We start from the raw sequence: 23,181 nt of genomic DNA, 5'->3' as shown, positions 1-23,181 counted from the left end.
TATTCAGATGAACATAAGAAATAATTTTCCAGGGGAAGCTAGTCCAAACGTGCCCATGTCTGTGTGTATGTGTATATATGTAGATACATAAGATATATAATGCAGTATGTGTGTATATCTATATGCATATTTATATGGTGGGGTGTATACAAATAATCATGGTATCTCAGGGTTGGAAGGGACCTCATTGAATAGCTAGATTTAGATTTAGATCCAGAAGGAACCTTAGAGGCCACTGAGTCTAGCGCCTCACTTTACAGATGAGGAAACAAAGGCAGAGGGCAGTTAGAACAATCTAACCATCATTGGCCTAGCTAATGAGTGTCTGAGGTAGGAATTGAACTCAGATCTTTCTGACTCAGTTCAGCATCCTATTCACTACACCACTATCCACACTACTCATCCGACTCATACCTGAACTAGTCCCCTCTCCAATATATCCACAGAGATCATTCAGCTTTGGCCCGAAGATTTCCAATGACCTTATCATCTTCCGAAACAGCATGTTGTAGGGGCCCCACAGATTTCTGTCCATTTTTTGTGGATGGAGGTGTTCCATTACTCTGGGATATAGATGTGCTATGTTTGGCACTTGATAAAAGGGCTGCACTCCTAAAGAGACAATGCTCTCATCCTCCCTGACCCAAATTGGTAAGTAATAGAGGAAGCTTGCTGCATTGCGTCTCTTTCCGGAAGTCACTGCTTGCCCCTTTTCACTCCCCCTAGGCTTCATCAGGATCTCAAATTCAATTCTCATCACGACACAAACATGGTTTTGTCTGCATTTATTATTAAATATACAAGCAGCTTCCTATTTCTTTAAATAAATCTTTAAATGACTTTATATATAAAATAATTCATCATTTCCAAGTATAAAAATAACCACACAGTGCAAGGCCCCAGCTCCTCTTGCCTTCCCTAGGGAAGTGGGGGTGGGGTTTTGGTCAGAGGAAGAAGAGACAGAAGGAGGGACCTATTAATGTCTGGGGGAGGAACCATTCATCTCACCTACCAATGTACTAAGAACATCTTGAATGTCGGGCCTGCTATTTGGGCCTTTTTTGCACAGCATACATTTAAAAGAAAACAAACATATTTTTCTATGTTTTCAAAGTTTCATTGTAAAGAGATATTTACCTACATCAAAATAGAAAATTCTGAGGCCAGAAAAATGAGGCCCAGGAGAGAATTCTCCTTGTCTGGCTCTGCCCTCACGGCCAACCTTCTCCTCAGAGCTCCCTCTTAGGGCAGAGATATTACCACCCCTAGTAGTGACTTGACTCTGGAAGGTCTCTGATGTTGTTCCTGGACCCAAGTAGCAAGTAAGGAATCTACTCCCCTTGCCCTAAGGGCCTGGGGTTTAAGGATGAGTAACATAGTATGAACAGGGTGAAAGGTCACTGAAGATTCCCACTTAAGGTTCATGAGACTCATGAGGGTGTAATCAAACCTAGTAAAATGACAGGATGTAAGAAAGGCAGTGATAGGAGTGGGGAATGAAGGGAACAGAAAGAGGCATAATAGACAGCAGCTCCACCCACCCTCATCACTATTTAATGACTTCATACCCCCTCCACACACCGTGGAGAAGGGCTGGGACTACTCCCTTTCTTTTACAAATAAAGAAACTGAGACTCTAAGTCACTAAATCAGTGGTGAAATTTTGGAGCAAGTTCTCTCTTTCCCTGACTCTGGGAGAGTGAAAAGTTGGATTGTACCTGGGGAAGGAGGGTCAGGTGAGCCAGTGGGGTAGAGCCCAACTTGAAAGGAGTCCTGATGAAGATGAGCATGAAAGCAGAGGAGGAAGCAGAGATTATAGGGAGGAGGCAGGAAACAAGAGGAGCTCGGAAGAAAGGGGGTACAGAAAGAGGGAGGATGAAGAGCTGTATTCAGAAGGAAGGTTTGAGGTGAAAACAAGACTCATCACCCTGAAATCATCTGTGAGGGGAAATTTAACCAGTCAGAAGGCCTGCTCTTCCTTTCTCCCAAAGGGCTGGGAGAAGAAGGGGATTAGTAGAATGGGGAGAAGAGGTGATTGGTCAAATGGGAGACCAGTTCAGGGAGAGACGATTGAGCAAAGACCCTGCTCCAACCCCCACCTCCATAGACATACACACAGGTTCAAAGACATAGGTTCCATCATGGTTCCCTCCACTCCAGTCATTTAAAAAAAAAATAAAAATCCTATCCTGTTTCTTTTTTGGAATGTCAAAGTGTGAGACACAGAAGCCAAGGCCTCCCACCAGGAAGACTCAGCTTGTAGCAGATAGACCGAGGGGTATCATTTACCCTCTTTCCAGGGAGCCAGAGTCCATGGGAGCCAGCCCATGGTACCAATCGTGTTTGGATACCAAAACATGGTAGTGGAGGGAAGGGTGGGGGAATCCTTTATCATCACGAGGCCAGCTCAGGAGCTTCCTGTGCATAGGAGGCAAGGGAACAGGTTGGGAAAGGGGACTGACAGATGCTGCCTATGGGCAGGAAGAGGTCAGGACAGTACAGCAAGAAGATTCAATATTCACAGTGCAAAGGCTTCCTTCATCAGAGGGCTGGTTCCTCCTACCAGCTCTCCCGGGGCAGCTCTAGGACCTAGCTAACAATTGTGAGGGCAGATGGGAGCAGAGCCCCATCTGGGGCACGGTGGGGGGAGGTTGCTGCTCCTTTTTTTCCTACACAGATCTTGGTTGGTGTCAGGATTAGGGGAATGGGGCTTCTCAGAAGCTGAGTCCCAGAAAAGCCCTGACTCAAAGGGACAAGGAGCTTCTCCTGGGGTATGGCCACCAGGTCTTCGGTCAGAGGGAGCCGAGAGCGCTGGTTTGGAGGAAGGGTGTTAGACACCCTCCCCAGTTTTCTGTGTAGACCAGTGATAGGGTGTAGGCCATCTTCTCCTCCCATCTTGAGGCTGTACCCCTTTGGGGAGTCTAAGCTGCACTGCCCTGGGAGCCTTGAGGCACTCTTTCCCTCTCAGGATGTGCTCTGGCTTGCTGGGAAGCCCGGATTCCTGGAGCTTCATCAATAAGATGGGCAACCCATTTCCCTGAAAAGCTCTTGTCGTGGCAGCCATGAGGAATCCCAGCCCAGGCTTCCCCAACAACATCCACCTAAAGGCTGTTTCCCACCCAACAGCCTTCTTCTCCCCCTGTCCAAGCTCACGTTCTGGAGGGGACTTGGGGGACGCAAAGGGGCTGAAGATCCCCCTTCCTCCCTAGGCTGCCCTGTGGGTCAGTCTGAGGGCAGAAGGCTCTGAGCATGCCTTTGCTGGCACTCCCTGAAGTATGGATGCTGGCCTCCAGGGCCACAATAATAATTAATAATAATAAATATCTGTAGCTTCTTGTGCATCCTCCCTCCCTCTCTCAGTCAATAAAGAGTAAGATGACAGGGAACAAGTAGTAGAGGGCTTTCCACCCTCGCCTGCTCCTGTCCTGTCCAGTCCAGGTCGGGGGACTCCGTGGTGGGCGGGCTGAGATCCTGGGAGAACGGACTTGGGGGGGTGTCTGGAAGCCCCCACGGCTTCTCGTCCCCTGGAGGGACTGTCCTGTGGGCCCAGCTACAGGGGAGAGAAAAAAGGCTGGTCAGCACGGAGCAGGGTGGAGGTAGAGAAAGAGGAGGAGGTCTCTAGGGGCCCAGTGGAAGGAGTCTATGGGGGTGGTATGGGGATGGGAGTTGGCGTTCCTGTGGGACATTAATGGTTATTGCAGGAAAGAACTTTTTCCCCTTCCTCCCTCCCCTCCAAGCCACCTCGTCACCACAAAGGGCCTGACTCTTTGGCAGGAGCCCAGACCACTGCCAATTTCCCAGAATGGCCTCATCTCCTGTCTCCAACAAGTAACCAGGGGCCAGGGGAGAGCACAAGGCAATAGACAAGATACTGGCAAGGTTCTAGCCACAGAAGACAGAGAGACAATGGGGGAGGGTCACTCCTCAGTCAGAAGGAAGCTTCTTCCAAATGGCCTATGGGGTAGTGTAATGAAGGGGACAAGGTGAGTTCCCATTATCCCTGTTACTGGGTTCCTCATTTTCCTTGTCTCTGTTACTAAATATTCTTCCTGGGAGAGAAAGGGGAGTTTGCTTCCCACCCCTTCCCCTCAGACATCTAGCACCCTAGAAGTGTCATCTTTGAATACGAAGGAATACAGGAATGTGTAGAGAAAAAGGAGGCCATGACTTTGAGTAGAAAAAGTCCAGCAGCCAAACGGCAACTTCTCATTTTCCCATCTGGTATCAGAACCCAGAGGCTTCAAAGCCTCCCAGGGGTTGGAGGGTTTGGCACTCACCTCCCTTCCACCCCCATGTCATCCATGATATCCCCGCCTTGCCAACTCCCCTTGTCCAATGACTGAGCCCAGCATTGTCAAGCACTCCGTTCCCAGAGCAGAAATCCCCTGGATTCTGACCAAAAGTTTGACTTTAGACCCGGCCTGTAGCCTCACCCTCAAACTGGTCTTGGGCTCAGCTAACAGAGCTCTTGTATTTCAAGGGGAGTTTTCTAAAGAGGGGAGAATTGGGCCACAGTGTCCTGCCCATCTTCTCTTCTTTCCCTATCAGGGGGCTCTGGACTGGTACCATAATTGGATGAGCCAGACTAAGATTAGACTAAACATCGACACAGCTGGGGGTCTGACATATTAGATAAGTTCCACCCCTCATGCTCCTGTCTCCAGGTTCCTTATGGTTGGAATGCTGTGAGAGCAAGAAGCAGACTGTGCAACGAGACACAAACAGTCATGTCGGGGCTAGCACGAGTGTCCCTGAGGATGCTGGCATCATGCCCAGGAGTTACCTGAGGGAAAGATTCACTGGCCTGGGGTTTTGGCTGGGGCTCCCATTGCTGTCCCCCACCCCACCCAAAGTCTTATCTTGAGTCCATGAACAGAATCTTGTGAGTGATAAGTCTGAGAAAAGGTAGGGCAGGGGTGTGGGTTATGGAAAAAAAATGGTAAACCAAGGGAGTAGGAAAAGAGTTTAAAGGGCTGTTTAAGCAGGGTTTGGGGGCAGGTACTGAGCAATATCATCCCTGCCCATTCATTTTCAGTCCTCTTATTACTACCATGTTGTTGTTGGGGAGGGGAAGGGACGGGAAGGAAGAACCATGGGAACCCATAGTTTTCCCACAGACAGGGTGCCTTCACTGGCTACTTTTTTTTTTTTTTACTCTCAATGGCTTTGAGTATTGCCGTGTTCCTAACTTTTCTAGTGCTATCCCCTTGGACTGTCCACACTCAGATATTTATATGGGCACATGAATTAGTAACATCAAAGGGTGGCCCCAGTTAGTGGTCAATGAGTCAGTCACAGGACTTTAGAACTGGGTGGGATCCTTTAGTTCAATCTCCTTATTTTACAGATGAGGAAACTGAGGCCCAAAGAGGTTAAGTGATTTGCCCTAGGTCATTCAATAACATTTATTGAGTGTTCACTAAGTGTAGAGCCCTGTACTAGGCACTTGGGTCGGAAAGAGTACAAAAAAAAGAGAGACTCTGCCCTCAAGGAGCTTACAATCTATTTGAAGAGATAGAAGAATATTACATGTAGAATACCATTACACAACACAAAGTAACATCCAAATGAGAGCAAATTGATACAGTATTAACTAAATACATAAGTTCTGAGGGGACACGAAATAGAGGAACAATTAGTGTCAGTGGGCTCAATCAGGGACATTTTCTTGGAGAAGGGGTGTTTTGAATCTGGTTTTGAAGGAAGTGAGAGACACATTGGTAGTAGAGGGGAGCCATGTAGAAGAAATGAAGTGCAACATTTTGATCAAAGACTTGGACAGAGACATGGAAGGGTAAGCTTATCAAATCTGTGGATAACACAGAGTTGGGAGGAATAGTTAGAATGGATAATAGAATCAAAATTCAAAATGGATGCCAATAGCTTGGAGCCTTGAGATGAAACAGACTAGGCATAAGTGCAAAGTTTTTGTATTTAGGCTAAAAAATCAATTGCACAAATGTAGGATGAACAACAGTTCATAAGAAAAAAAAAAGCCAGAGGATTTTAGCTCACTGGTAGTCCAGGATGAGCCAATAGCATGGCATAGCTGTTTTAAAAAGCTTCTATTTTTCTTACTGTGGCCTGAGTGGAAATATAATGTCCAGATAGAGAAAAGTAATAGTCCTACTGTATTTTGAGGTTAGACCACATATGTGACATTCTGGGTGCCACCTTTGTTGGGGGAGGGGCAATGAGGATTAAGTGACTTGCCCAGGGTCACACAGCTAGTAAATGTCAAGTGTCTGAAGTCAAATTTGAACTCAGGTCCTCCTGAACCCAGGGCCGGTGCTTTATCCACCATGCTACCTAGCTGCCCCATGGTACCACATTTTAAGGCAGCCATTGACTATGTCCAGGAAAAGGATAGTCAAGATGGTGATGGGTCTGGAAACCATATTAGGTAAGAAAAGTTTGAGAAAAGTAATACTTGGGGAAGAGCATTTAGCATTTGGGTGGAGGGGGCACAGATATAGTAAACTGTCTATCAAATATCTGAAAGATTTATCAATTGGAAGACAGAATAGATTTATGTATTACTGCTTCAAATGGCAGAATTTGGCCCAAAGGAAGAAAAGTTACAAGGAGGTAGGTTTTTGCTTAATTTAAGACAATTTTAAACTTTATAATATAATGTAGCTGTTCAACAATGGAATGATCTGTCTTGCAAAATAGTACGTTCCAGTATTCAAGGAGAGACTGCATAGCCATCTGTTAAGGGGTATTGCAGAAAGGATTTCTGCATTGGGAGGAGGTTGGACTATATATGGCCTATAAGGTCCTTTCCAGCTTTAAGTTGCTATGATTCTAAAGGCATGAAGTGGGAATGAGCCAATCACATGTGGGCAGAGACAAGCATATGAGTTGACTGGAGTGGAGGAATCTTGTAGGTAGTACAGAGTGGGAAATAAAATTGGTGAGCTACATATAACAGGGGAAAGGAAGGCAAAGATCTCATATGGGTGGCAATATGAAGCTACTGGAAACTCCTAAGCAGAGTAAAGATGTGATGGAAGCACTCTTGAGGAATGTTATTTTAGGTGCTATTTGGATATTAAAGGGATAGGAAATGGGGAGTGGAGCTGTCAGCCAAAAGAATAAAGAGAAATCTTTGGCAGTGATTCATGTACGAGACAATGATGACTGAGCCGAGGATAATGCCATGAGGAAAGGGAAAATTTAAGACATTGTAGAGAAAGACTCACCAGAACTTGGCGATAGTCTGGAAACAAGAAGAAAAGGGAACACAAAGGAGTGTCAAAATGTGGGGAAAGGAATCGGGTGCCACTGATACTAATGCGTAGTGTGTGAGTGCTCATATGGGGAAGAGGGGCGGCGAGGATAGGATGAACTCAAAGCAGGTCCTCACCTCATTACGACCTCTACACTGGCAACTCCACCTGTCTGTCCTCTTCCTTGTTCAGGGGGCGTCTAGTAGAAGAAAAAGGATGGGATGACATTTCAGCACTGGCAGGGGGACAGCAGGCCCAGCAGGGTGCAACTGAACAAACCACTCCTGCTGGCATTATTAGATTCCAAAGGAGCCAGGATACTGGCATCCTTGGGACAGTCTGGCAAAAAAGTTGTAGGCTCTTGGCAAGAGGCTACAACTATTTGGGAAGACAGCATAGTGTGATCTCTCTCTCCCCCCACCCCAATACACAAACCATCTCATCATCATTACTGAACAGGGGGTATCAGAGCATAGCAACAGGTTTCAAGATAAGGGCCTCTCCTTCAAATCTAGAGGAAGCACAACCAGACAGACTCCAACCTCCCCATGCAGTATACCTACAGCTCTTCTAAGTGACCACCCCCAAGTCACAGAGACATCCAAACTCACCTGATCTCTGGCTGCTCCATAGCCGTTTCAGCTGGCTGTAGCTCCTGGCGGTGCTGGGGAAAAGGGAAAGAACAGGCTTAATTTGGGGTAGAGGACAAGGGCAGAGTAAGGGACAGAGAACCCCCTTACCCATCTTCTAAGAGAATTGGATGAAGGGTTCATAAGTCTTCTCCCACCATTCATCCAGCACATGTTTGTCTGCACAAGCCCCGGACATTCTGCCATTTTCTGCTCCATACCTCTAGCCAGCGTTGTCCCTCCCATACTCCTCTTGTACAAGATCCTTAAAGGTTTAGTCAGAGCTCCTAACTCCACCTACCTAGACCCTCAAGCTGCCTGTCTGCCAGAGGAGTATCCAGAAGTTGTACAGATGGATGGTCCCACAGCAGTCCTTGTCCTTTTATTCTCTGATCTCAGTTTTGGGCTGCCTATCCTGCTTTGTACTCCCAAATGCCATTTGATGTGGGTACCCATACTAGGGCTCTCAACTCCAGTTCTCATGCCATCTCTTTCTTCCTATTATCTCTCCTTTTGTGTTGGATCTTTTTTCTACTTCCAGGGCATCAATATGCCTGGATCACTTCACCCCATTCATTCCCCTCCAGATTCTCCTCTATTTCATACCAATCATCTCAAAACCTTTCAGAAGAGCTGTCTATCCAGTTTTTTTGAACGTCCTCATTGACAACTAAGTGGCACAGTAGATAATGTTAAATCTAGAGTCAGGAAGACCTGAGTTCAAATCCGTTCTCAGAGACTTACTACCTGTGTGACCCGAGCAAGTCACCTGAACTCTGCTTCAATTTCTCCTCTGTAAAATGGGGGTAACAACAACCACCACTACCCAAGATGATTGTGAGGAGATGAAATGATATATTTGTAAAGTGCTTCACAAACCTTAAAGGGCTATATAAATGCTAGCTATTATTGCCCAGATTCCTTTCCTACCTTCACCAAAAACTGTGCCCATCAAGATCTCGAATCATTCATCTCTCATTTTAAACCCAACTGGTACTTCTCGGTCTCCATTGGTCATTGAGTTCCCTGCACATCTGAGTCTTCTGACCACCTCTTATCTGTGACATTTGGGTGGTGACCTCAGGGGGTTTTGGGGAGGAATTCTTCCCCTCTCTTGTCTATATGTACTTGTCTTCTCTGTTAGAGTATAGGCTTCTTGCAAGCAGGGATTTTGTCATTCTTCGTGTTTGTTTCCCTAAAACAGTGCCTGGCACACACAGTAGGTGCTTAATAAATGCTGTTGATTTATTGATTAGTCCGTCCTTGGATTTCTCCTCTTCTTATCTCTAATATCCCTTCCAAATCTATGATCCATGGATATACTTCCCATATCCAATATCCCTTTCAAGATGGTGTCCCAGGGTTCAGTCCTGTGCTCAAAACAGCACATCAATTCTTGCTTTGGTTCTATGGTCATTCTCTCTTATTCTGTCCAATCCTATTTCTCCCAGTGTCTATAGAACCCCAGCACAGCCCAAGACACACCCAAACTACTGATCTCAGCCAACCTAAGTCCTCAGCCTAATGTTGATCTTAATTTAATGCCAATCCCAAGTTTTGATCCCCAATTAAGCATCATTCTCAAGTCTAACCCTAGACCCCCAATTCAAACACTTACCCATCCCCACCCTCCTTCCAACTGCCCTCCTTTCTCTTACCCGCTGCCTCTGCTTGTAGAACAGGAGGCCGCCACTGCTAGGAGGACCAGGAGGATGCTGGGATACCAGTACATAGGAGAAAGAACCCTGGGGACTGAAGGACAGAGCTTCCCACATTCTGCCTCTTGGGGCCTGTGTCAGTCAAAGGAAGCGAGTTAAAAAGCCCTTGTGGGCCCCCGCTGGCCCTCGCTTCTCTCCAAAACCTTGGCCTCCTCTTCCTCCTTCCAGCTTGGCAGTGTTCCTCCGGACCCTAGTGCTTCTCTTGCCCTCCAGCTCCTCTCGGGGTCGGGGAATGCCCCAGGAGGGCTTCTGGGGAAACCAGGCTGAGCAGGGAGGCTGGAGATGCCCTGGGTTTCCTCAGAGTGTAGCAGCTGGGTAGTGGGTGAGCCCAGGCCCTGGATACCTCCACCATCTCCTCTGATGAATAATCTCTGGCCTGGCCAGCCAATGGGTTACTGCCCTCATCTGCAGGTGGTCATTCCTCACTTGGGGCCAGCAGTCCCTGTGCAAGAACAGGCGTCGAGGGAGTGGCGAGGAGCTCATCTGGACTGCAGTCCCTGTCTGGATAGTTCCCCCTCCCAACAGGAGAAAGGGGAGCCTCTGTCTCTTAGACTCAGGGCTGACATCACCTGAGGCATCCCCTAGAGCTGAGTCAGTGTCGAGTGCAGAGTTGAGAAGGCCCTTTATCCTAGGGAATCGGACAAGTCAGGGGGAGGACTCGTGCTCCGGGACTCCATCTCAGATCCCACCAGGGACTGGGAAGCAGAGAGCGTGCCCTCAGTGTCCATTGACTCCACGCTTCCACAGGTGCTCCGGGGGACTCGACGCTGCACTGCCCTGGGCTGTAGTTTGAGGTGGCAGGTCACTGGGCATGAGAGATTTGCCCTCTGTCCCCTCAGAGTCTCCCCAGGCCAAGTTGGCCACTGGGGCTGTGGAGGGAGAGAGGAGCTATGGATGGGGACAGAGGCCAGCTTACTGCTAGGGGTGGTTCTGGGGGGCAGGCAGTTGCAATCAGGCTTGGTCACCACATCTGAAAGAACCACAGGGAGAAAGGGGGAGAGAGAGAGGGAGGGGGGAGGGAGATAGAGTCACCAGCCTATAGCACAGCTTTCCCAAAGGGTGCCAAGAAAGGGAGAATGAAGCTGGGGGGGGTCCCCTCACCACCCCCCTACTCAGCATCTAGGTTACTGAGAAGGAAAAGGGAAGAGGATGCCAACTGGACGTGCCCCATCCAGAAACAGAATGGAAACCATTAAGTCCAATTATCAGAAAGCAAGGGAAGCAAGCTTTGGAGGAGACAGGTGATAAAGGAAGAAAGCTAGAGCTGGTTAAGGGTGGGGTGGGGCTGGGTTATGGAGCAGCTAGCACAGGGCCTCAGCCACCCTGAGATCCTAGGTGTCCAATCACAGATCTAAGGTAGCCAGGTGAGGGAGGCTGAGCAACTGTCTCCAAGCCAGGCACTCACACCCAGAGCCCATAGCGCTGCATGCAGACCAGAGAGCAGAGAGATGGGCTCATGGAGCCCAGGGGGCAGCATGAGAGGGAGAGGGAGAAAGAGAGGGAGGGGTTGGCCGGGCAGTTGGTATGAAGGGACAGGCCAGAGCCCAAGTGAGAAAGCCTGAGGCCCAGGACCGCTGGAGCACGTGACATATGTGCTTAGCCATCACCAGGTAGCGTGAGGCCTTGGCCACTCCTAGGAAGGGGCCCTAGAATCTGGCGGAATAGTAGGGGTCAGTGCCCATCTCGGACAGAGAGGCACCGGCTGAGACAGGGAACAAGGACAGGTGTGGTAAGCTGGCACGCATGACATTGGAATGTGGAGACAAGGACAGAGAGGGCACACGTATGCTGGGTGTAGGAGCCGGAGTCCAAAGTGACACTCCCTCCCTCATCCTGACCTCCTGGCCCCTAGAAGCTGACACTTGCACTTTGGGGACATTGAAGAAAAGGGGGGGGTGTGGAGGCCTTCCCCAGTCATCTCCATCCCAGAGAATTTCTAGCGGGGTTCCCAGGGTAAGGACCTTGAGTCTGGGAGACTGCTCTCAACTGAACCCCGTATCTTAATCGGGGCACCTCTAGCCACAACCCACGCAAAGTGCCTCAGTGCACACCCTACCCCCTCCACACTTGGGTCTTACAATTCCAACCCCTAGGCCCTTGGGATCTGTAGATGCACAGACAAGCAAGCACGTGTGCACAGACTGGAAAGCACATTTGACTGTTAATGCTCATGAGCACATACCTCCCTCCCCCTCTATGTTCATGGAGACAGCTATGCACACACCTGAGCTCAGGCAGGATCACTGCCCCGGGCTAGCTAAGTCATCCAAGTATTGCTCTCCCTGCCCCCACCCCCAAGTCGGGGGATCCCAAATCCCCTTGACCCTCGGAGGGCCTCCTCTCCCCTCCCAGTCCCACAATCCTCATCTCCCATCCCTCTCCTCTGGCAGCCCCCAGCCCTCTCTTACCTGAGCTGACACATTTGTCAAAGCTACTGGTGCAGTCACGGTCGAAGACACGCCAGTCCTTCATGAGGAGGTCACTGGTTTTTACAAAGATATCCTGGACCTTCTCCAATATCTGGACAGGGGTGTTATTGAAAGTCCTAACACAGGCCTGGAGATGGGGGCAAAGAAGTCAGAGGGGACATCTTGAGGAAGGTGTTGTATGGAGATCTGCCCCTCTCCCCTTTGTCCCATCTTGTCTGCCTCTGTCCCTCCCCCTTCCTCTGAGTGAGGGAGGAGAAATAACCCCACTGGAGATTATGTATCAGGAGAGAAGGATAGAGGTCCAGGCTCACCCACCACCCTATAGCTGCAGGCCTCTGTGGCCTCTCTGCCCAACTATCCAGTGTAAGGAACCAGAGGAGAGAGAAGCACCAGGGGCCAGATAGGAGGAAGAGGAAGGGGAAGAAGAGGGCTGGAGAGAGCCCAGGGCCCAGGCCAGGGGCCTGCTTCCGGATTCCCTCTGTAGTTTTTTTCCCTTTAATTTCCTTGTTCCTCTCCCAGCATACTTCAGACACAGGGGTACAATATTGGGGAGGGAGGGGAGGGGGTATGGCCCTGGCAGGGGATTGGTGTGTGTGAAGGAGGGACAACCAGGTGGTATCTGCCCCCTAAAGCTCTGGACCACGTCACTGTCTTTTTTTGTTGTTGTTTTGTGTGTTTTTTGTTTTATTTTTTGTTTTTTTGCAGGGCAATGAGGGTTAAGTGACTTGCCCAGGGTCACACAGCTAGTAAGTGTCAAGTGTCTGAGGCCAGATTTGAACTCAGGTTCTCCTGACTCCAGGGCTGGTGCTTTATCCACTGTGCCACCTAGTTGCCCCTCCACCTCACTGTCAAAGACCCTGGCCCAGTGCTAGACTGCCCGCCAGAGTTCATAGATCTCTTACATTCCTCAGCCTTCAATGAGGCTGAGAACCAAGATACCCCAGAGACAGATCTTTCCAGTGGAGAAGGCCTGTCTCTGCAGGTTCTCCCCAGGCCCCCATCTCTTGTTCTAGGATTCCATTTGACCTCCCCCACCCTTCTCCCCTCCCCTTCTTCCCTCCCCCTTGCTTGTTCTACCACTTGTGGGTAGGGTGGAGGGGTTGGGAAGGGCAATGACAGCCTGGAAAAGGCTGCAGCTCCAACCTCATCTCTCTTCTCATGCTCCTGGTGACACACCCTTCATCCCTCAGATTCAGGTAGAGCTCGTGCAGATTCCTGGAGGTCTTGTAATTGGAAGAATTGTCCTTGAAACGAATGATTTCCTCAAAATGTCCTGGATCAGGGGAAACGCCTTCTTAAGGTAGCAGATGGAATCTTTCTGAAAAACATGAGCCTGAAAATTGTTTCTGGGACCAACAGAACCCAAAGCCCAACCTCTTTCCTCCTCCCAACCTTCTCTCTCTCCCTTCCTCTTCCCTTTTCATTCTTCTTTCCTCCCCCCTCTCTCCCGCCTCTCTTCTTTCTTTCTCTACATCCTCTCTCCCTCCCTCCCCGTCTCTTTCTCTCTCTCCTTCTCTCTGTCCTTTCCTTCCTATCTGTTTTTTCTTTATATCTATCTCCCTCTTCTTTTCCCCTTCTCCATCTTCCCCTCTTTCTGTTTCTCCCTCAGACCCCTCTCCTTTGTTTTTCTCTATTCCTCTGTTTACCCTTTCCATCTTTCCCCATGTCTCTTTTTCTCTCTTTCCCACTCCTTCCCTTATATCTTGCTTCTTCCACCCTCTCTGCCTCCCTCTTCCCATCACTATCTTTCCCCTCTTTCTTTCTCTGTCTCTTTATCTTTCCTATTCCTCCTCTCTCAAGTATCTCTCCAGATCTCTCTCCCTTCTTTCCTCCTTTCCTTCTTCTTCTTCCTCTCTCTGTCTCTATCTCTCTCTGTGTGTCTCTGTGTCTGTGTGTCCGTCTGTGTCTGTGTCTCTGTCTCTGTCTTCCTTGCCTCTACCCAACAAGCCAGATTTTCTAACACACCACAAAGAGACCAAGACCAAAGAATCAACCTCTAGATGGATTCCAGTGTGGCAGTCTGAGGGCTTGTCTCCCTCAGACCTCAGAGCCTCAAGAATCCCTCAGCTCCCGAATTCTCGGCCAATTCTAGTCCTCTAGGCTTAGGTGAAATAGCTCCCAGGAGGCAATGAGGACCTCATTTCATGGCCTAGAGAATGACCGGCATTTGTTTCTTTTCTGCCATCTGAGGAGGTGAGGGAGCAACAGGAGTTCGATGCTGAGCCCTATGGCCCTGGACCCTGGGGATGCACTGAGCCTGCTGAAGGGGAGGGACGCCCTGCTTCGCGCTTCTCTACTACGCTGGAGAGAGGGTCATGATTAGGGAGAGCTCTTCATGAGGTGTCACTTACCAGCTGGTCCTGGTCTGCAAACTTAAAGGTAACGTGGCAGGATGTCTCCATCTGGCTGTCAATCTGAAAGAGATGGAGCCTGCAGATCAGTTCCCCCCGGGCAACTGGGGGAGGTCCAGAGCAGGACACCTGAAGGCCAGAGGCTAGAACCCAAATAGCCTTGGATCCCTTTGAAGCTTGGCTCAAGTGCCATCTCTAATCAGAGATATTTTCTGACCTCCCCCATTGCTGATGCCCCCTCCCCAACTTGTCTCTCTTTTGGCATTCTTTGATCACATACCACAGTCCTGCTCCCATCTCTGGGCCTTTGCATGGGCTGTACTCCTTGCCAGGGATGCACGCCCTCTTCACTTCTTCCTCTAAGAACCCCAAGTTTCCCCCAAAGCTCATCTCAAACACCACCTCCTCCATGAGGCCTTTCCTGACCCCATCCTTCTTCCCCTTACTCCACTCCAGCTGCTAGTTCCTCCCCTCTAAATTGCTTTGTGCTTGTTTTCTAGATATTTATTTGTTTAGATTGTGTGCATGGGGTCTCCTTGTATAGAATATAAACTTCCTGAGGGCAAGGATATTTTTACTTTTATTTTTGCATCCCCATAGTGTCTTGCACACAGAATGTGCTTAATAAATGTCTGTTGACTTGAAGATTGGATCAGAGCCCCTAGGTTCAAAATCCTTCTCCTCCTCGAGCAGGAAGCTAAACCTCTCTAGGCCTCAGTTTCCTTAACTATAAACATACACACACATACAAACACACACACCATAGTGGGGAGGAGTGGGCCAAATTATTTCTTAGGTTCCTTCCAGCTCTAAACCCTAAAATTCTTTTTTTTTCTTTAGTTTTTTTTTTTAATTTAATTTTTATTTTTGCAGGGCAATGAGGGTTAAGTGACTTGCCCAGGGTTACACAGCTAGTAAGTGTCAAGTGTCTGAGGCTGGATTTGAACTTAGGTCCTTCTGAATCCAGGGCTGGTGCTTTATCCACTGCACCACCTAGCTGCCCCCCCTAAAATTCTTTAAATACATTTTAGTGTGTCTAAGAGTGAGGAAAAAGGAGGAGAACAGAGGAAGTGACTCCATCTTATTTGGAGAAAGACCAGTGAAGGGAGAATGTGCCTAGTCTTCAATTGAGGCTCCCCATCAATGTTTGAGGGACCAGATGGAGAAGGATAGGAATAGGCCAAGCCAAGAGACTAAACTTGGTATAACAGTTGGATGGGGGAGTTGGGAGGAGAGGCCCTGATCCTTCAAGGGATCTGCATATAGGAACTCACGAGTTAAGGTAGGGAAGAAGAGAAATTAAGGTCTCTCCCTATGGTCTTCTCTGTGCTCTAGGATTTCCTTTTGAGGAAGCTAGCACTAACCTAGCAATGAAATCACGAAGGTAGGGAAGGAAGGGAAGGGAAAATGGAGTCAAGGAAGAGAGCTAGAGAGCTAGTCGTCGGTTGTGCCAGGAACAAGGCCCTCCCCTCAGGCAAATGCATATTCTTGGGGAAGAAGAGTAGGATAAGAAACCTTTTTCTTTCCATCTCTCCTGTTCAGGTGTAAGGGGCAGCTTCTCTGGAGGCCCAGAGAGCAAATGTCTTTTGGCTTCACCTGGGCAGCATAGATTGGTGCTGCGGTTCTGGAATCCTGAGGAGGGGGAGGGTCCGCAGAAGGCAGAGTTTGTGGTAAGTCAGGTGAGACCTCTCCCGATGGCCCCCCTGCCTCAGTGCCCCGGAGCCTGACTTCATCAACGGTGGCCCCATACTCTCTCTGGAATTGCTGAGTCTGTGGAGGTCCTACCGTGGCCACAGGGAGGGCACAAGTCATGCTTGGCTGTACAACATCTGACTGTCCCAATTCTTGCTCACCACCCACTGGTTGGACCAGATGATTTCTGAGGGTCCTTTAAATCCTGAGAACCAGTGATTCTGTGTAGAGCACTGTGAGAAGCCTCCGGATCATAGAGGGCACCCTAAACCCAAGGGGAGAGCTGGAGAGTGGAGGGAAGATCCTGGATCATCTTGGAAGGGAATTTAGAAATCATCTCATTCAAGTTCCTCACATTAGAGATGAGGAAACCGAGGCTCCCAAAGGCCCCAAAGTCCCAGAGATAAGAAGCAGGAGAGCCAAGATTTGAACTTGGCTTCTTGAACTTTAGAACTGGTATGTTTCTACTATAGCATACGGATTCTCTAGAAGTATGGTCTGAGAGCCTTCTTTCCTCCTGACATCCATCTTACATCCCTCCTTCCCTTTCATCACATATCAAAAATTATGTCTTCTAGGGCTGGAATGCCAGCACCAGGCCAGCAGTACATTTGGGTCCATCCTGGGGGCAATGTTTGCACGACTAATCAGTGAGGCATAATTACCCTTTGGTGGCCCTCTGGGGGGAGTTCCCTCCTAGAAGACATCCTGCTGAGGCAGAGAAAGGGCCAGAAATGTTTTCAGCAGTCCCGAGGTTATCTTCCTGGGCAATCATTAACTAGGACAATGGCAAGGGTCGGGGAATCGTCAGGACACTGTACACAAGGGCATGGGCGGTCAGGGCACAGGGCTCCCTTCTCCCCCTGGTCCTCTGCATAACCAGAGGGAAGTCAAGGACCACAAAGAAAAGTTGTAACCAGACCTTTTTGCAATCTGGTCAGGGATCTCAAACTTGGTCCTCTCATTTGGTGGGCTTGGGGGTAGGAACTGAGAGAATGAGAAGTGGGGGGAGACAGGTGCCAGAAATGGTGGAGGAGTGAGGCAGGGCAACTTAAGGGAGGTAACTTCCCATTTTAACTAGTTATTCTTAGTAATCAGGCACTATGCTCTGTAGTTTCCAACAGACAAGCACTGTCAGTGCTCCCTAAATTGGAGCCCTGGGACAAAGAGTAGTTTGTCCCTCCACCCAAATGATGACTCTAGGACTTTTGCCTTAACATATAGCTGGATTCCCTTCTCACCCACTCCTCCACCTGTGCCATCTACCACCTTCATACCTGTCCCCCAAGCCTCCTGTGCTGCAATTCCTTTCTCTCCCTTCCATAAGGTGGGTAAGGACTTGTCTTCACCTGCCTCTCTACCCTAGAACTCCTCTTTCCTGGAATCTGCCCCCCCAACCCACCCATCTTACTGTTATACCAGTTTCTCAAAGGAAAGGTTGAAGGAGGTTGGAGTGGGGGTGAGAGCCTGGACAAACACTCACCAGCTCCTGCAGCATCATTAGATGATTTGGGGTAATAAGACGTTTACAAGTTTCTGACCCATGGGTGGGAAAGCTCCAGACCACCAGGAAACAAGGCAGCAGAAACCAAGAGCCCAGCCATGTCTGAAATAGAGAAGGCCAAAGGAGATTCAAGAAGGGCTCCTGAGTCCTCCCTAGGAGCTAAGATCTGAGGTCTTCTACCCAACCCTGACTCTGGGACCAATCTGACACCTGCTTTTTAGTCACCCTTAAATCTTTTGCCTTCCTTAGAAATTGAGTGACAATAGTCTTGATTCTGTCAACTGTAGGATCTGTTTCTTGCTTCCCCCACCCCCAAAATACCTGGTTCCCACAAATCCAAATTCTCTATGCCTTTGTGGCCTTACTCTGCACATCCAAGTCACATGTATCTCCCACCCCACCCTCGCTGCCTTTAACTACAGTTCCAAAGGCAAAGCCAGTGAAGTTGCCCAGAGCAGCCCAGGTGGTGCTTAATTCCATTCTGTTCTACCAGTGCTGACACGTTGTCCATATTATTTCTCTTGTGACATTGTAAGTTCCTTGAAGACAAGGGCTGGATCTACCCTTTATTTTGTTCTCAGGCCACTTAGAACAGTGCTAGATACTTTGTGACCTCAGGAACTGACAGATGTCCCAGCCCCATGAGAACCCTTGAGTTTCTGACCTGGAGAGTCTGGAATATTTTTCCACATCAACCTTCCTCTTTTTCTCTCTGCTTTGCCCATTCCAGACTAGCCTCTGGCTCTTCCCCTGGAAAATATTATTGTCCAGACTTAGATTCATTGTGGAGTCAGTCCCCTTGCCAGAGACCCCAGGGCAATGGGTGTGCCATCAGACCCAACCCAACAGATTAATCACAACCAGAGGTGCCAGGCTCCCTGGGCCATTCTTTAGTTGGCAGATGCCAGCTATCATTGATGTCTATCATATTGAGCTTCCTTTCCTGTCAGCCTGGTTCTTATCATTCCCAGATTTCTCCCTAACATGCTCCCTAAGGGTTCTCACCTGCCCTACCATTTCATTCTCTAAAGATGCTCCAAAAGAGTTGGGAAGGAGGAGAAAGAATGTCTGACATCCTTCTCTTCCTCACACTCTTCCCATCTCTCTGGATCACTGACATCTTCTCTCCCTACTTCCCCTACTATCTTGGGTTCCACTTTCTCCAAGTAGGGATTAGAAGGAGCGATACAAAGGCTTTCCCTGGGCTCTTTGGTGTGCCTTCTTGATACCTAGCAAGCTCACCAATAGTATGTCCCACTCTCCCTGCCCCAGGAATATAAAATGCTGGGGTTGGACAGAGAATTCTTCTAGAACTCATGGACAGGTCTCTTTCTCCCTCCCCAGCTACTGTATACAGCACAGTGCATATGCTATTGGAGATACAAGAAATGCATAGGGCATGAGGGGAGAACGGATGGACAGAAAACCAAAAGCCAGACTTAGTGGAAAAGATAAGGGTGGAAGGAGTGAGGGATGGAAAGAAGGGGCTGGAGATGAGTAAAAAATGAGGGCAAAGCTAAAGAAAAAAGGAAGCAAAGAACGGGAAGGAGAATGGAAGAAAGGGCTAGAGTTTAGAATGTAGGTGATAATGACAGCAGATAGCATTTACATAATCTTTAAAGTTTGCAACACTCTACATAAATTATCTCATTTAATCCCCACAACAGCACATGGAGGGGACACAATGTAAGCACAAGAAACAACTAGAGAAAATTAGCAAAATGTATAGAGGATTATGTAAAGTTAGCATCAAATGATTTCCCCCAAAGTGTCAAAATATATGATTAGCACTGTGTGCTACGGGCATTTAGGGAAGAACAAGAGTAGAATTCACCTGAATTAACAAGAAGGCTTCATGGAGGAAGTGGGGCATGATCTGGTCCTTAACGGAGGGGTAGAATTCAGATAGAGATGAGGTGAGGATGCAGTTATAGGATGACCAAAAGATCAAATGTTGGTGACAACCCAAGAAAGGGCCTGACCAGAAGAGAGGGGAAAAGGACAATCACTTGGTACACTGAGATACCATGGAAGTTGGATTAGGTCACAGAGCCTATAGGTGATCCCATCTCTAGCACTTACTATCTGTTTGACTTTACATAAGTCTCTTAACTTTTCTGGGTCTCAGTTTCTTCATCTGTAAAAAAAGGGGCATTAGACTTGTTGACCTCTGAGGTCCCTTTCAATTTAAAATTTATGTTCCTATAGATCAGGAGCAAAATAGGATGCAGGGACTGATCAAGGAAATATCCTTTTATGCCCCTCTTCAGATTTTGGAACCAGCATTTTGGATTTGGCATTCTATTGAAATATCAGGGCTCACTTTAAGATGATAAGCAAAAGGCATGGCCAATATAACCTTATCCCAGCTAAGGACAATTCTACAGAGGACCAGGTATCAATAAAAGTTGGTATGTTGCTATCAGTGTTACTAACTCTGTAAATGTTAAAGTGAGACTGGAAAGAAGGGGAGTTATGGGGTACATTTCTAGTCAAGATTTTGGAATACCAAGGCAAGGCCCTGCTACGGAGAGGCTCAAGATATTGATGGTTGACAAGGAAATCAGATTGGACCCTTGAAAAATCCGTGATATTAGAGGAGAGACACTGTCCTCCCATCACCACCTCGGCTCCCTAGAGCTCTAAACCTTCATCTTTTCTACCAGAAAAATCACAGGATCAAACATTTGGGGCTGGAAGGGACCTCTAAGGTCTAAGCCCCTCTTTTTTGCAAGTAATGAAGCTGGGACCCAGAGAAGTGGCTTGACTGGGCTCACAGCTAGTTTCCTGAATCTAAGTCCTGAGCTCTGCCACATAACACACACTCCCTATCATATACTCTGTCCCTCTGGCCGGCCAGGAATGCATCCTTTACATTCTGAGGAGTATTTGCACTTTAGAAAAGGACTGCAGGGAGAAGGCAATGTTTAACTCAATGAAATGAACTGCTTCTAATGAAATGTATGCAATAGTGGTAATAGGGTGGGGAGAAACTATGACAGTGTATTGGATAGAGGAGCATCCCCCATATTTACAAGCAACCAACTGCCTCCTATCTGCCAAGGCTGCCCTGCAGTGAAGGTGTTCAAAGGAGCCCCAGTGCTTCTCTACCCTCCAGCATTTGTCCTTTACTAAAATGCGAATGGGCACCCAAGGGTTAACTTTCTAGCCTGCATCTGGCCAGCTCTCTTCCCTCTCCCCTCCCAACCTCCCTTTCTCAGAAAGGAATCTTTGCTACAGGCAGGGCTAGTGGTTCATGTAGCTGTATCCCTCCCTACCCACCCTTTCACAACAGCAACTTGCAGCTCAGCTGAGGCCAAAGTAGAAAGAAGCTTTCAGCCCATCCTCTTTCAACCTCTCTTCTCAAAATCTCTGACCTGCCAGCCTTCATTCCTGTTCTTTCCTCCATCCCCCTCCCCTTAATTCCGTTTCCCTTCTTTGCTTCTCTGCATGCTAGACCACCTCCAGTTCCTTCCTCTCCTCTCACCAGTGTTATCCCACGCCTCTTTTCTGCCCCTCAACTCTTTCAACTCCACCCCCATCTTTCCATCTCTCTTTCAGTCCCTGTTCTTTCTCTGTTAGGATGCTGGTTCTGTCACTCCCTTTCTCCCATTTATTATCAGATCCTCCTTGTTCTTTTCCCTCCCAGTTCTCCGCTGGCATCCCCTTTGTGTTCCCTGCTCCAGAGAGCTCCATCAGAGTGATGGGGATGGGGGTGGGGGTGACAGGGGCGGAATGAGGTTGAGAGAGTTTTCTCACAAGCCAGGAGAAATCCCTATACATTTAAGCATCCCTGTGCTTCTATCTGTGAGAAGAAACCTGGGAACTTTTCATTGTCAGTGCACTGGTTGCCCAGCTGAGCTAGGCTGGCCTGTCTACACACCAGCCTGGGGGAGGGGGGGAGGGGGAGACGGTGCTTCAGCTGTCTGAGGAAGAGTACCAGAACCTCTCGGAACATCCCTAAACGGTGCCCGCTCTAATTTTACTCTTTCTCTTGCCTCGTTGCCTTAGGCTGCAGCCTAACTGGGCCAAAATTTATTTCCACCTTCTCCAGCCACTTCCAGACCTAACTAATGGGGCGGGGGGGGGGGAGGGGGGGGGAGGTTAAGCTGTCTCAAGAAAGATCTCTATTCCCTCAGAGAGTAAGCAAGGGGGCAAGCTCTTGGGGCCACAGCGAGACCCAATCTTCCTCAGAAGAATACTGGTCAGCTCCTGGAGACAAGTCCCTGCTTGCCTGTCCGAAGTTTTCTGCCTGAGCTCTCCTCTGTTCGCTACAGAAGTCAGGTTGCTTGGCACCGACCTGGGCATCCTACGAGCTACGTAGGAAGCGCTTACTTGCGGCTCACCAAAGCCTGCTCCAGCTGCAAGCACTGTGGCCTTCGTCCCTGGCCCCTTTCTAACGGTCTGGCTTCTTTAGCTCCAAGATAAGATGCCAGGCAGGAAGCCAGATAAAATAGGAGATCGAGCTGAGCTTCGAAACCCCTCCATCTCATTTAGCAGTGGGACGCTGGGTCTGGGGCAGAGTCCAAACCACGAGGAGGGTTTCCAAACCCTAAGTCTATTAGCCAAAGGCCCTCCTTATCCACTGCCCTGGTGCCACCGTCTTCCTCTCCGCAGAATGGGAAGAACAGCATCTTTAGGGTACATACCTCCCTGGCCAACAGTTCCCTGCGTCTCTTGGACTTTGCACAAACTTTAAGCACCCCCCCACCCCCTCCCCTGCAGCTAAGTGATCAACAGGCAGAGTTAAGCCGGCAAATGGCAACGGCCGGAAGGGTCGGGGGTGGAGGAGGGGACAGAAGAGGGACCCCTAAAGGAGTGTAGCTCCCATGTTCCCTGCCAGTGGCTGCTCAGATTCGGGGGAAATCAAAAAAAGAGCAAAGAAAGAAAGAAGGGGCGGGGAGAGAAAGATGGTAGGCAAGCAAGAGAGCGAGCAAGCCTGAGGCTAGGGGCAGCTTCGGGGCCGGGAGCTTACCTTGAGTGGGCAGCTCCCGCCTGCGCCCCGTGGGCTCATCAGGGCGGCTGTCCCCGGGGCCGGAGTCGGAGCGAGCAGAGCCTCGGCTAGCCGTGCACAGCGCCCTCCTTAAGTGGCCGGCGGCGGGGCGCAGGGGGCCGGCTCCACGCGGCCTCTCGGAAAGCAGGGGAGAGGGATAATCCAGTGGCGATGCTTGGCTCGGCTCGGCTCGGTTCGGCTTTGTGGGGCTGGGGGCTGGCGGAGACCCGAGTCCAACTTTCACTTTCTGGAGCCGAGCTGAGCGCCACTGGCCCAGGCGGGCTCGGCCTTTTAAAGCAGCCTCTCAGAGCATGTGGTTTATGGGAAATCACCTTGGAAAGAAGCCAGTTAGTCAGACAGCGAGGCATAGGCGCACACAGCCACACACGCCTACCCCCCCCCCCACTGCTCCCTTCTTCCCTCCCCCCACCCCTTTCAGCCCTTAACTTTTTGTCTTCTTGTCTTCTCTCCCTCTCAGGCTTCTGTTCTGAGATCCAAAGTTTTGGTAAAAATAACTCAGAGCCTTTTACATCTCTGCCTCCCATCCCCCGCCCCTCACTTCCCTCTTCTCTGCTCCCATGCTTAGCTCTTTTACTCAATTGTCAACATAAAGAATATCTAGTATAACTGGTA

At 49.1% G+C, this 23,181-nt stretch overlaps 1 protein-coding gene across 1 annotated transcript; it reads right to left on the bottom strand.

Annotated features, from left to right (window-relative positions):
• Window positions 1-770: 770 nt before the first annotated feature.
• Window positions 771-22,801, bottom strand: CSF1 (colony stimulating factor 1). The gene is given in 19 exon segments (XM_043962973.1): window positions 771-3,550; window positions 7,370-7,431; window positions 7,844-7,896; window positions 9,520-9,612; window positions 9,614-9,679; window positions 9,682-9,824; window positions 9,827-9,928; window positions 9,931-10,068; window positions 10,071-10,214; window positions 10,217-10,347; window positions 10,349-10,466; window positions 10,469-10,549; window positions 11,988-12,135; window positions 13,152-13,174; window positions 13,177-13,278; window positions 13,281-13,326; window positions 14,360-14,422; window positions 17,535-17,657; window positions 22,531-22,801. Coding segments are annotated over 18 exon segments (1,662 nt in total). The 5' UTR covers window positions 22,570-22,801; the 3' UTR covers window positions 771-3,550; window positions 7,370-7,382.
• Between the last annotated feature and the right edge of the window lie 380 nt (window positions 22,802-23,181).

This window comes from Dromiciops gliroides, chromosome 4, assembly GCF_019393635.1.
Source record: "Dromiciops gliroides isolate mDroGli1 chromosome 4, mDroGli1.pri, whole genome shotgun sequence".
NCBI lineage: Eukaryota > Metazoa > Chordata > Mammalia > Microbiotheria > Microbiotheriidae > Dromiciops > Dromiciops gliroides.
The sequence above is the reverse complement of the archived record's forward strand: the minus strand, read 5'-3'. Positions and strand labels throughout refer to the sequence as shown.